The sequence below is a fragment of the Narcine bancroftii genome, chromosome 4 (assembly GCF_036971445.1).
Source record: "Narcine bancroftii isolate sNarBan1 chromosome 4, sNarBan1.hap1, whole genome shotgun sequence".
In the NCBI taxonomy this organism is placed as follows: domain Eukaryota; kingdom Metazoa; phylum Chordata; class Chondrichthyes; order Torpediniformes; family Narcinidae; genus Narcine; species Narcine bancroftii.
In genome coordinates, this window is record NC_091472.1 from 242,819,746 (window position 1) to 242,834,603 (window position 14,858).

A 14,858-nucleotide genomic window follows, 5' to 3' on the forward strand; every position below is an offset into this window, starting at 1 on the left:
AGACCGGTACCAGTACATATCTGGATGACATCACCATTTGCGGCCATGACCCACAGGATCATAACGCAAACCTCCAAAAATTCCTCCAGATGACCAAACTCCTTAACCTCACATACAATAAGGCTAAATGTATATTTTGTACAGCCCGCCTTGCTATTCTTGGCTGAGTCGTTGGGGATGGAGTCATTGGCCCCGATTCCGACCGCATGCACTCTCTTTTGGAACTCTCAAGGCTCTGAAGTGGTGCATGACTTTCTTCTCCAACTATTCCCAGGGGGTCCCTAATTAGGCAGACAAGGCCTGTCCCCTCATCAAATCTACCTCTTTTCCCCTGATGTCAAAGGCCTGTGAGGCCTTTACCTACCTCAGGGTGGACATTGCCAAGGCCACGATGCACGCTGTAGATGAATCCATCCCATTCCAGGTGGAAAGTGATGCATCGGACTTTGCCCTGGCTGGCACCGTTAACCAGGCAGGCAGACCCGAAGCCTTCTTTTCCCGCACCCTTCAGGACCCTGAAATTCCATACTCCTCAGTCAAGAAAGAGGCCCAGGCCATTGTCGAGGCAGACGGCACTGGAGACAGTACCTCACTGGCAAATAATTTACCTTGTTGACTGACCAAAAAGCAGTCACTTTCATGTTCAGCAGCGAGATAAAATCAAAAATGATGATATTGAGGTGGAGAATCAAACTTTCCACCTCCAATTATTATATCTTGTACCTGCCCAGTTAAATCAATGAGCCTTCAGATGCCCATGCACAAATAGACCAGTTACAAGCCCTCCACAGTGACCTCTGCACTTTGAGGTCATCAGGTTCTTCCACTTTATCAAACCCTGCAATCTGCCTTACTCCATTGAGGAGATCAGGACCATGACCAGAAACTGCCAGGTCTGTGCGGAGTGCAAACCACACTTCTATCGACCAGACGGAGTGTGTCTGATAAAGGCCACCTGCCCCTTTGAATGCCTAAGCAATGATTTCAAGGGACCTCTCCCCTCCTCTGACTACAAAGTGTATTTCCTCAACATCATTGATGAGTAGTTGCATTTCCCATTCACCATCCCCTGCCCAGACATGACCACTGCCACAGTCATCAAGGTCCTACACAATCTCTTCACCCTGTTTGGGTACCCCGCTATATTCATAGCGATCAGGGGTCCTCTTTTATGTGATGAGCTCCGCTGGTATTTGCTGGCCAGAGTCATTGCCATGAACAGAACCACCAGCTACAACCCCCGAGGGAACAGGCAGGTGGAAAGGGAGAACGCTACCATCTGGAAGGCCATCCTCCTAGCCCTGAGGTCTAGACACTTTCCAGTCTCACACCAGCAAGATGTCCTCCCTAATGCGCTCCACTCGATCAGATTGCTCTTATGTACCACCAGCAATGCCACTCCACATGAAAGAATGTTCTCCTTACCTAGGAAGTCTGCTTCAGGGACCATGCTGGCATCCTGGCTGATGTCCCCAGGGCCAGTCTTACCCCAGAAGCATGTGAGGAATCTCAAGTGTCCAACCCACTGGTCAAAAGTGTCCACCTCCTCCTTGCCAATCCCAAATACATCTACATGACACACCCTGCTGGTCACAAGGACATAGTTTCAGTTCTGGACTTGACACCCTCAGGAGTCCATGAGACCATTACCGATCACCCCACACCCCCCTCACCAATGATGGATCAGGGGTATGGCATGTTACCCCAGCCCCAATTTATGGCATGCCAGATCTGTCGCCACGCATCTACCAAGCCAATGCCGACAACCACATGCAGGTGATCCAGACCATCCAGATTATCCAACACCTGCGCCACAACTATGACGGTTGCAGCGGCAGACCAGACCACCCAAAAGACCTGCTTGGATGTTTTTGTTCTTGTTATATTTCGTCTGGACATGCCCTTTGCTGTCTGTGACTGAGGGTCCTCCCACAGACCCCTGAATAAAGGCAACTGTGCCATAGCTCCCTACTCACTTCAGGACCAGTTGACCAGCACGGATGAGTCTCCATTCTGTTGTTAATAAAAGCCTATCAGTTTCTATGCAACTTCTAGTCTTTTGAAGTAATTGATGGTGCAAAATGTAGGTAGACACTTCTTGGAAATCACTGGAATTTTCGACCCTGGAGAGTTTCGGAGGTTAGGAAATATGTAAAAGGTTAGGAAGTATGTAAAAGGTCAATTTTTGAATGACTATGGAACTTGAGGCCATGGTGAACTGGCACTGAAGAGGAGATAAGGCCAGAGGCAGTTAAGTGAAGGCAGTATTGAATAGCAGAACAGGCCAGTGGCTTTGGGACCTTCTCCTGCTCATTTTCATTTGTACTCATGTTCATTCTCCTCACCTACCCCAGTCACTCAGATCAGTGCAGCTCAGGGAGAGGATCTTCTTGATCAGAATGGTTAATCATTTTCAGGGACCATGGACAGCAGCCATGGCAACATGGATTCCAGCTGGAGCGGCATAGTGGAGCAGCTGGATGAACTGGAGGCACATAGCTCAAGCATCCTGAGTTCGATCCTGACTGCCAGCATTGTTGGCAAGGCCTTTGTGCATCCTCCTTTTTTACCATATTGCTTTCCTTCAGTTTCTTCCCACATCCCAAATATGCAGAATAATCAGTAGCTGCATTTGGAGAGTGGTAGAATTTTTCTTTTTTTTTCCCGCTGCAGCACAGTAGAAGCCAATTGCAGCTCTTGAAACCTGAGCCACCCAATTATATCAAATTAACCGACCAACCCTACACATTTTGGAATATGGGAGAAAACTGGAACACGAGGAGGTCACATACAAACACCTTACAGATTTGAATGAAGGTCGCTGTTGCTGTAATGAAAATGATCTAACTGCTACAAGGGTTGTTGATGGAAATGTGGGGAGAATAAAATTAGATCAGTATCAATTAATGTTTGATGGTTGACAGGGGTTCAGCGGCTGAGGACCAATCTATGAGCTGTAGGAGACTATTCCTCGAGAGATAATCCAACCCCACTATCCAGTCAAATATCTCTGGATAGGAGACAGAGCTCTCCACCCATGGATCAGGCAGTGTAACACTGTGGCCTGTATCCTAAAAGGAACCAATGACTTTCAACCATTTAAACTGAGATCCAAATTTCAGCGGAAGCACTGACAAATATGAAAGTTCTGGATTCGCTGAGAAACCTGTTGGTTTGCTCCCTATGGAGGCGTGTGGCAGAACCCAATCTCACTGAGATTCTGGTCATCCTGGTACACAGTTCAACATCTGGAGCAGGATCTTAATTCCCCGCCATTCACTATGAAAGCGCGAGCTAATAAAGGAGCGAAGAAACGATCTGCTGGAGGACCAGCTGCACCAATGTTGATGTTTTGCACCAAAACCCCTTCCCCAGTTTTGATGAAGAGTTCTGCCCCCCCCCCCCCCCACCCCACTGCTCAAGCTCCTCCAGCATTTTTTTGCCTCCAGCATCTGCAGTCTCTTGTGTGTCAAGAGCCAATAAAGATCAAGATGCAAAGAGGAAGGAAAGTGACCTGTGCTCAATAATATTTGACATTAATATTTTTAATAATAATTTTCTATTTAAATGGTTTTTAAATTTTAAAAGATTATTTCCTTCCATTTCAACAGTCTAAGTGTCCTTGAGGGTCAGAATAATCTAAATCCTGTTAAAAGTCTCTCATAGCTTTTCCAGCTGGTAAAGCTGGCCACACAATTCAACTGCTGCTCATTCCATGCCTCCAGACTTCAGGAGGCTTTAGATGGGGAAAACAGATTACACTCATTTCTAGTAAGTACAGACCTGGCAGCCCTGTGGATAGTGATTGCAGGAAAGAGGAAAGATTTTATTTCTTCATTTAATTTTAAAAAAATACAGCATAGTAGAAGCCCATGAAACCTTTGCCACCCAATTAATCTACTGTGCATTTTTAAGAGGGAGGGTGTAAACCCAGAGCACCTGGGGAAAACCCACACAGGGGAAGGGGAGAACGTACAAACTTCTGGAGGCAGCGCCAAATTCAAACCCACATCGCTGGTGTTGTAATCGCAATGAGCTAACCGCTACACTAGCTGCGCCTCCCCATCTGCTGAGTTGCAAGGTCCAACATTCTATTCTCAGTTCACCTTCCATGATCCATTTCTCTGATCTCAGTGAACAAAGAGAAGCTGGAGGGGCTTTGTGAGTCAGGCAGCATTGACGGAGAGATAACCAGTCTTTATTGAGACTTTGCTCCTCTTTGTTCATTCAAGATTCAGGTATTTACCTTTTTTTGTTTCTCTTGCAGAATTCTAAAGCAGGAAATTAAGCTTGCTCTGGTCTCTTCAGTTCAAACCCGAGTAAAGATTCATTTCCGATAGGAAAAAGGAAGGATATATTGAGAAAGCAGACATTAATAATCTTGGATTTTTCTGAAACAATATTTCCTGAATACCATCCAACCGCAGTCTGCCATCTTCGCTCTTGATTTTTCTTAAAGTCTGAATGAGCCCTTCTGCATTCTGCGGATGCCAGAGATTCCTGTCACATGCGTTTACAAAGAACAGCATGCAAAAGTGGTCAGCTCAATTTAAACACAGCATTAACTGAGAAACCATTTGCTTTAAGGCATCAAGGAAAATACTGGATTGAACTGCAACTACGTGCAACAGGGGAGTACAGTTACATGCAAATTGTCACATGGAAACAGGTCAATAGATCCAAGCAGTGCGTGGTGGTATTGATTCGCATGTGCAACATGAATCATGGATAAAGTCCATACACAAAGACTAAATAAAACTATTAAACCATTAACATAGACCACAAGATATAGCAGCAGAAATTGGCCATTTGGTCCATTGAGTTCTCCCATTCCATCAAGAGGTGATCCATTCTCCCACCCAGCCCCTCTCCCTATAACATTTCACATCCTGACCTTAAACAAGAAAATCATGTTAATCTAAGTTACCTGTTACTACCAATGGATGCTGCTTGACCTGCTGAGTTTCTCCAGCACATTTATGTACTTCAGTGCACAAAGATTCCCAGGAACCATAGTCTTCAGGGAAATGAAGCATTCTTGTCATTTCATTTTCTTGCTCAGTGTGGAACAAAACCATTTATATTGATAAGAACTCCTTCCAAAGGAGAAACAATACCATATGTTCTAATCAATTGTCAGCAGGACACGATAAGGAACAAATACAGAATCTCAATGACCCATGGGGCTCACATTCATGCAACTTTTCATGTCCAAACATCTATAAACTGCTTAGTCAGCCAAGCACGTGGTTGCTTCCCTGTGTCTAGAGATTATTATTTAAGAATGCAGTTCGATTGTTAGCTCTGGATATTTTTGGAATGAATGTCTTTTACAACATCCAAATAGAACCCATATGAGTTTGTGACTCCCATTTAGGTTTGGTACTTTGACCCAAAATCATCCGGCCAATCATTCAACGTTTCCTTTCTCCTCTGACAGCTTTGTACTCCTTTTATTGCTATTTTCGCTTACACTGTGATTTGCCACTTGGAATCCATAGATGAACTACGAAGTCAACAAGCTACAGATGGCCAGGTTGGAGGCGTTCAAGTCAGGATCCAGACCTTGACAAGAATTACAGGTGTGATCTTTCCAAGGCTGTCAGGGGAGCTGAGAGGCAGGACTGCACTAGGATCGAATCCCACGAGAACATCTGGATACCTGGTGACTATGGTAAGAAATGCATGCCCTCAAAGTAAAGAGCAAGGCCAGCAAAAGAGTTATACTCCACAATAAGCCAAATGTGTTCTATGCTCACTTCAAACATGGAGCCAGCCTCATCTATGCCATGCATTCCTGCACCCACAATCATTGCTGCTGAAGTCAGGGAGCCTTCTGGAGAATTAACCCACAGAAAGTGGTCGAGACAGAGTCCCCGAGTGTGTCCTGAGATTCTGCACAGTAGTATTTATTGATAGATAGCTTTAATCCCTCCCAGCAGAAGGCCATAGTTCCCACCTGTTTTGAGAACTTCACCACCATGGACTGAAGAAAGCACAATATGGGTGGAAATGACTTCCCACTGGTGGCTCTGACTCCCAGCATCATGAAGTACTTTGAAAGGCTGATCATGGCTCACATCAGCTTGAGCCTCTCAGCCAGCTTCAGTCTGACTTCTGTCCAAACAGGTCCAGGATAGATATCATCTCCCTGGTCCTGCACTTAGCCCTGGAACAACAGGTTAAGAAACTACAACTCAGCCTCAATTCCATTGTCCCCAGCAAACTCATTCCCAAACTTAAGGACTTCAGCATCAGTGTCCTCCTCTGCAACTGGACCATTGATATCCTGCCCTACAGACAGAAATCCATTCAAATTCTCCACAATTGCACTCAACAGTGATGCTCCTCAAGGAGGTGTACTCAGTCCCAAACTATACTCCCTCATCATCCACAACAGGTCAGCTAGATACCATTCCAAATCCATCTTCAAATTCACTGACGACAAGTGTCAAATAAATGATGAGGTGGAATATAGAAAGGAGATTGAGAATCTAGTGGCAAGGTGACAAGATAACAACCATTCTCACAGCAATTATTGACTCCAGGATCTGGGGTTCATGCCCATTCACCTGTCCACATTAATGGTGCTGAAATGAAGAGAGCAGAGGTTTATTCCCAGGAACTTGAAGCTAAGCTGGACCAACCATATTGATGTGACAGTCAAGAAAGCATACCAACATCTCTACTTTCTCAAAGACTAAGGAGGCTTGCCAGGTAGGCCTTGTCCCTCAACAATCCCTATCAACAATTCCTACCAGTGTATCATCAAAGTCATGCCTGTTGGATACATCAGTGCATGGTATGGGAAATGTTCAACTCAAAATATGTTGCAGGTGGTGGTGAATGCAGTTCAGAACATCAGGCAAACACCTCTCCCCTCCATGGACTCCATCTATACCTTCTGCTGCCAAGGTAGCCAACATACTGAAGGACCAATAACACTCCAGTCACACTCTTTCTCCCCCCCCCCCCCATCAGCAAGTTTCAAGACTCTGAAATCACATGCCAACAGGCTTAAAGATCATTTCTTTCCCATAGCCATCAGGATCCTGAAATGAAACCCCACCCCCATCACACAAGGGTGCTCTCATGCTGACTTTGCTATGTATGAATTGCTCTTCAGTGTAACCCAACACCCTGCAGTTGTGGTGGTCCACCACTGGTCTACTGCAGGGGGCAACCTCTTACCTGCAGAAGAGCGTGGGAACAAGACAACATTTAGTCGGCTGTCAATCAGCTGACCTGAATGGACCAAGCCCCACCTGGTCGGGTGTCAATCACCCTCCAGGATACAAGCCTGAGCCAGCCTTTTCAAAGTCACTCTTAGAGCTCAGAGCAGCACAATCTCACATCTGGCTCTGTGGAGGTTTATGTAGAATAAAGCATGTTGTACAGTCTTTTGGTTTTGTGTGTTTGCTTCTGACCGACAGCGCATCACAGCAGTTATTCTGTTGCCCTGCTCCTTTGTACAGCTATAGGAATCATAGGGCTAGTTTGCCAGACTGCTTGTGGATGAACCCTTATCACTGTCCCAGATCATAAGGTGACAATAAACTTGTTAAATTGATTTCACTTTGACAGCCTGGTGGCTTAGACGAAGATTGAGGCCTGAAGGATTTATCCTCCTGCATCATTAAAAGCAGTGTCGGATAAATCATCCTCTGAATGTGGGCCTTGTTCACAGCAGACACATACATGAAACAATTTGCAGAACTCCTTCTGCCACAGGCCACAAGCAGGCAAAAACTGTAAAGTCACAGATAAAACTAGAAAAGCTGGAGTTAAATAGAACATTTCTCATGAAAATGGACTCATATTAGCACCATTATATGCAGGAACAGGTTAGTTAACAGCAAACTAGACACATCGGAGACTGCAGATGCTGGAATCTGGAGCAACAAACAGTCTTGATCAAGGTCTCCTGTCAAAAGCATTGAGCATTCTTTTTCTCCCCCTGGTGCTGATTGACATGCTACTGTAAAAAGATCACAAGATAAATGAACAGAAGTAGGCCATTTGGCCCATAAAATCTTCTCCTGAGCTAAACTGTTCTCATACCTAGTTCCAAACTCCAGCCTTCTCCCCATATCCCTTGATACCCTGACTAATTAGAATTAGCTCCCTCAAGGATCAGGCCTCCACGTCTGTGCTTGGCAATGAATTCCACAAATCCATGACCCACTAGTGTAAGAAATTTCTCCTCATCTCTGTTTTAAATGGGTACCTTCTAATTCTAAGACTGTGCCCTCTTGTCCTGGATTAACCCACCAAGGGAAACATCTTATTCACATCTACTCTGTCCAATCCTTTCAACATTCAAAATGTTTCTATGAGATTCCCTCTCATTGTTTTATACTCCAAAGAATACAGTCTAAGAGCTGATAAATGTTCCTCAGATGTTAGCCTTTGCCTTCCAGGAATCATCCTGGTAAATCTTGTCTGTACTCTCTCCAAATTCATTACATCCCTTCTAAGATAAGGGGCTCAAAACTGCATGCAGTTCTCCAAATGAGGTCTCACCAGTGCCCCATAGAGCCTCATCAACACATCTTTACTCTTGTACACTATTCCTCTTGAAATGAATGCCAACAAACCATTTGCTTTCTTTATTGCTGATCCAATCTGGTGGTTAACCTTTAGGGTATCCTGCACGAGGATTCCCAAGACCCTTTGCACTTCCAAATTTTGAATTATCTCCCCATCCAAATAATAATCTGCCTGTTTATTTCCTCTTCCAAAATGTAAACCGCACATTTCTCAGCATTGTATCTCATCAGCCATTTCTTTGTCCTCTCTCCTAAACTGTCCAAGTCTCTATGCAACCTTTTGGTTTCTTAAACACTTCCTACTCCACCACCTCACCAGCTCCTGCCTCACCCCATTCCCTTTACACTATCCAGTCCTGATCCACGGTCTCGACCTGAGACATCGATGGACCCTTTGCCTCCAAGGATGTTGCCTCATCTGATGAGCTCCTCCAGCAACTTATTTTCAGTACTAGATTATCTTGAGTCCCTGATGTCTACATTTTCCCACTGTTAAAATGAATATTTGTGAATCTTGGCTTGATCCCAACACCCTTTTGTGAACATAAGTGCAGTATCCATCATTTTCAAGACCTCAGGCACCACCTTTGAAACTCTTGTTTTGGAAAACTATTGCCAGAGTCCCTGTTGTTTCTTCCCTTGCTTCCCTCAGTAACCTGTAATGCATTCCATCTGGACCGCGTGATTTTTAAAAAAACAAAGTAAAATGGTCTTTTCAGAAAAATACAATACCTGTGGAGCAAAGAGTTAACATTTCAAACAGTTCTGATGACGGGTCTTTGTGTAACATTACCTGCTCCTCTTTCCTTAGATGTTGCCCGACCTGCTGAGTATTTGCAGCATTTTCAGTTTTTATTTCAGATATCCAGCATCTGCATTTTTTAAAAACATTTTCTTCTCCCTCCTAGTACTTCCTCAATTCTAGTCCAACTAGAATCACCCCCTTCTCCATCCCTGTGAATAGAATCTACTTATTTATTTCCTCAGCTATGCCCTCTGCCAAACAGAATTTGAGTAAAAACTGTTGGGTTAACCTTACATATTCAGGCCTCCTATAGTGTATGGGCCAAAGGCCTGTCAAACTTTCATGGTACCTATTGAGTTTGGCTCGGTTTCATATTCATGGAGCCCAACGTCATTAGTTGCACATTGGCTGGAAACACATCACTAATTATCAGTGCTCGCTGATGCAGAATCTTCATACAGTTCAAGTAGCTCCCATCAGCAATTTGTCATTTACTTAATTATTATTTAAAGATGCAGCACAGTAACAGATCCTATGGCCCACGAGTCCGCACTGCCCAAATGCACCCATATGATGAATCAGCCGACAAACAACTGACATTTTTGGAATGTGGGAGGAAACCAGAGCACCCAGAGGAAACCCACACAAACTGTAATAGTGTTCCGCTAACAACCGCCACACTAACCTTGTGTAGTCTGCATCTGGAAAACGGGTTTAGTCCCAAGCCCCCACCCCCGATCATGAAAAACTGCATTTGAATCCCTCAAACAGGTAGAGAGCTTAATCACACCACATGGGCTGACTAGGGCAAAAGTTCCTATGGAAAGCATTGGTGTACATGGCGTGAAGTCAAATTATGTGATCGATGAATGAACAGACTTCAAAGGCACGTTTTCCAAATGAAATGACAAAAGCTGCCACCACCCACAGGTTGTTTTGTGGCCTTCTTCAGTGTAATCAAAAGAAAGGAGTGAATTGGCAAAAAACTGCAGTTATTTCTGAACTATTCTCACCATAAAATATACTATAAATGTAACAGCTACTTCAACAAAAGGCGTTTTTAATTAACAACTTGGTCAAATTTTTGCTCCGAAAAAAACACATGGTATTTGCACTATATAATTTTTCTTGATACGTATTTTAAATCAATTCATTTTAAATATTTGCTTTCATTATTTCAGAATGTGTTTATAATTCAGTTTTTTCCATCATCCTCTGTTTCTATTCCTATCTTTCTTTTGCAATCTGTAAAATATTTATGTTAAAAATCTAATCAACATCCATCTCCACAACTGCATTCTGGACTTCCTGACTGAACGACCGCAGTCAGTCCAGATGAGCAGCCTAACCTCATGTTCCTTTACGCTGAGCACTGGTGCACCTCAGGGCTGTGTGCGCTCAGCCCGCTACTGTTCATACTGCTGACTCTTGATTGCACTGCCAGATTCATCAAGTTTCCCCATGATTAGTTCTGCTAATCTGCAGCAGTCAGAATATTTTTGGTGAGAATTAAACATTATTTTAATGCTTAAAAAACATTACCTTTGCAGTGACTGGAATTCACTGTCTGTGTGTTGTTCAGATGTCTGACACCTCCCCTGGCTCCACCCTCACCTACCTCAATGATTTTCCCACCTTACCTCAGATTCACCAGAGGACTATTGTGTCTACTGGCCATTGATTGCAAGTTATTAAAAGCGTGTTTGTACTCCTCACTTGTCTCTAAGTTCAATCAGTCACATTACAATTTTTAATAGCTTAACTCTTAAGCAGGATGGAAACCCTGGTGAAGGCAGGGATGCTCCAGGTCGACCCTCTGTCCCCAGAGGAATTCACCTACTGGCTGGATGCTTACAGTTCTAACTGATGGCCACACAAGATGTCTTCAACTCCGATAATCTCTGGAGTTCGGCACTTCTCTCTCGAGTTGGCCCCAAAGGCGTTCGCTGTCATCAGAGACTAATCTACTTACGAGTCAGCCATAGAAGGCTTGAAGGTCCATGTGGTGAATGTCTGCCAAACAGTCTGTCTCCCCTCTGGCGGGCCTTGCTGTACTAACATTGGCTGTGCATTATCTCTACTGTTAAGGACACTTCCCTTGGGTATAACTGTGTATGCACCTATTGTGTTTCATTATTGTACCACTAGTTTCTGCTAATAAAAGCCATGGTTATTGTTTGACCACATCGTCTTTGTCTACTTCATCAACTGGCACTTCAATTCACTACATGAGGCCTCAGAATGATGTGCTGGTAAGGCACTGGCTCTTTCAATCTCAGCAACGTCCGGGTGAGTCGCTGGATGATGATATCCTTGAACTGTGGGACCTGATCAGAATATGCCACGACGAAATGGCCACGGTTTGGGTGAGAGAGGAGGAACAAATCCAGGACATCCTTGTGGCAGGAGTGAGGTCAAGGTATGTGAGATGGTGACTGTTAGAATTAGGGAAGAAAGACTAGGCCAGCACCCTGGAGCTGGCGAAAGCACTAGAGTAGGCCAACTGGGAGCTGACAACCTAAGGAGCGAAAGGTCATTGGGGCATCGGCAACCCCCGCAGCCCCAGCGCCGACTGCTGCAGCCACACGCGACCAGGGATGCTACTTCTGTGGACAGGTACAGACTGCCTGCATGCACTTGTTGATTGCCTCGACCACGTGCCGCCAGATCTCGAAACCACACCCGATACCCCGTGAAGACTCCGTATGCGGTAAGTGAGGGCACTGGGTGAAGGACTGCAGGGCCAAGAGGAACTCAAAGAGGGCATTCGATCCGTGCCCAAATTCCGAAGTTCTGGCCTCAGTCTCTCCATGCTACTCGCCGCCAGCATCTTGCCATGCCTCATGGTGATACCCACCACCAGAAGTTGTGGTGGTACACCACCTGCCTACTGCAGGGGGAAACATCTGTACCTGCAGGAGTGTATCGCTGACCTACTGCAGGGGGAAACACCTGTACCTGCAGGAGTGTATCGCTGACCTACTGCAGGGGGAAACACCTGTACCTGCAGGAGTGTACCGCTAACCTACTGCAGGGGGCAACACATGTACCTGCAGGAGTGTACCGCCAACCTACTGCAGGGGGAAACACCTGTACCTGCAGGAGTCAACCGCCAACCTACTGCAGGAGGCAACACCTGTACCTGCAGGAGTGTACCGCCAACCTACTGCAGGGGGCAACACCTGTACCTGCAGGAGTGTACCGCCAACCTACTGCAGGGGGAAACACCTGTACCTGCAGGAGTGTAAGGGGACAGGACAACACCTGGCCAGCTGTCAATCAGTCGGCCTGAATGGATCAAGCCCCACCTGGTTGGGTGTCAATCACCCTCTGGAATACAAGCCTGCGCCAGCCTCCCAAAGGCTCACTTAGAGTTACTGCAGCTACAGCCAGCCTGGCTCTGTGGAAGTCTTTGTGGATTAAAGCCTGTTGTACAGTCTTTACCTTGTGTGTGTCTGATTCTGGCTAACAGCGCACCACAACTTAATCCACAAAATTTTCCCACGGCTGCCATGGAAAAACTCTTGAATGCAGGGAGCCTTGAAGTTGACCCACGCCACCTGGAAGCCCAGACACGTTTCGAAATCTGGCGGCACGCAGTTGAGGCAATCATCGAGCTCACGCAGGTGGCATCCTGGACTTGGATAGGAAGAGGCTGGTCCTACTCCGGTCAAAGTTGGGTCCCCACGCCTTCCAGGCAACCAAAGGCTTCTCCACATACAAGAGTGCAATGGACACTCTCGAGAACTTGTACAAGCCCCCCATGAATGCAGTCTGTGCAAAGTAACTCCTCAATACCCGAGCCCAGCAACCCAAGGAGACGGCTGAGTCTTACCTGGGACATCTGCGAGAGTTGACCCAACCACGTATGGCTGAACCCAGGGTAGGCACAGAGGAGGTCGAGAGGCTGATCCAGGACACCTTCATCCGAGGGCTACACTTGAGGGCCATCCAGCAGAAGCTGCTGGAAGATAATATCTACACCCTGACAGTGGAAGTGGTCTGAACCCTGGAAGCTGCAGCCCTGCACATCGAAGCCTTTGATTCCAGGTTCCCCCAGGCTCCCTCATGGCCCTCTCACACTACAGCTGCAGTTCCAGACTGAGCTGGGGAGGAGAATGCTGCGGCAGGCGCCCGGCGCCCCTGTAAGTGTTGCAGGTCTTGGTGTGGGTCAGACTTAAGGATTGTGCCAAAACTGCCCGGCTAGGAACCAGTACTGTTCCCGATGCGGCAAGAAAGGCCACTTTGATAAAGTGTGCCTCTCAAAACCAACCGGCAGCTCAGCAACCCTCTATGACCTCTCCACCTCCCCCACGGACCCTTCCACATGCGTTTGCCGCATGGTGCCATTGTCCCCGCTACAACTTCCAACTTCCCCGACGGAAGGTGCAGCATCCGGCTCCACCAGCGACAATCACAGCGTGTGCCACGAGCACCTGGAATAGCCCCCGCCCTCACTGCTCACCGAGAACTACAGCGACATCACTTCCAGCTCAGGCCGTGATGTCACTTCTGGCTGACGTAATGACATCACTGCCGCCGGCCGCAACGATGTCACTTCCCCTGACGCAACATGGCTGGGGAAGGAGGCCCACTTGGGCCAGGCAGTGACCAACAAGGAGGGCCCCCGACGATGATGAGAACGACATGGTCAACATGGGCAATGACCAGGCTGCCCTAATGACACACCCCACGCCTCCAGACACCATAAATCATGGTGCACAACCGGAGTGTGATGACTCCGACCCCAAGACAGTCCTGGCTGCCACCATGCTAACCAGGGACATCCCTCATGACCTTGGGTTCTCTATGATGGATGTACAAGTCAACGGGCAGGTAACAAAGTGCCTGTTTGACAATGGCAGCACAGATAGACTCATTCACCAGAACGTGGCCCACTCACTGAGATTAAAGGTCCACCCCACCACCTGCTCGATCACCCTCGCTGCCAAGGATAAGACTGTTGGTACCCTCGGGCGCTGCTCAGCCAATATAACTGTGGGAGGGGAGACATACACAGGGTTCAGGCTCATGGTCATGCCCAAACTTTGCACCCCAGTCCTTCTGAGCCTAGATTTCCAGTGCCACCTGCAAAGTGCCTTCGGGGGACCCCAACCTCCACTCACATTACAGAGCATGCCAACCTACCAGCTCTGGCCAACCTGCGGCCTCTCCACACTATGCATCACCCCAACGGCGCTCTTCCCACATCTTACGCTAGGCTGAAAGCTGATCGCTGCCATAAGTGGGCACTATTGCACCAGAGACAGAGATATCATCAAGGCAGAGGTGCAGCTACTCCTGGCAGAAGGTGTCATAAAGCCCAGTAACAGCCCTTGGAGAGCCCAAGTCCTGGTGGTCAAAGGGGGAAGTAAGCAGATGATGGTCATGGATTACAGCCAGACCATTAACCGATACACCCAACTGGATGCCTACCCCCTGCCGAGGATCACCGACAAGGTCAACGAGATAGTCTGCTATCAAGTTTTCTCCACGATTGACCTGAAGTCGGCACCAAATCCCCATATACCCCAAGGACAAGCCATACACCGTCTTCGAGGCAG

General features: G+C 46.8%; 2 protein-coding genes across 9 annotated transcripts in view; one reads left to right on the top strand and one right to left on the bottom strand.

Annotated features, from left to right (window-relative positions):
- Window positions 1–14,858, bottom strand: part of LOC138761791 (SPATS2-like protein) — a 165,751-nt gene that overhangs the window by 76,875 nt on the left and 74,018 nt on the right. The window lies entirely within an intron of this gene.
- The window catches only part of LOC138761792 (uncharacterized), a 39,819-nt gene that overhangs the window by 22,176 nt on the left and 2,785 nt on the right, over window positions 1–14,858 (top strand). For 4 of the 6 annotated variants that reach the window (XR_011356510.1, XR_011356512.1, XM_069934527.1 and 1 more), the window contains 2 exons: window positions 4,268–4,669; window positions 5,502–7,400. Coding sequence is in view for 4 of the 6 variants with exons in the window: in XM_069934527.1 (XP_069790628.1) it covers window positions 4,268–4,340 (73 nt within the window). In the remaining 2 variants the exon portion in view is untranslated. Of the gene's footprint in view, window positions 1–4,267; window positions 4,670–5,501; window positions 7,401–14,858 lie in introns of those variants that run through there. The other 2 variants (XM_069934529.1, XM_069934530.1) reach the window with 2 other exon arrangements.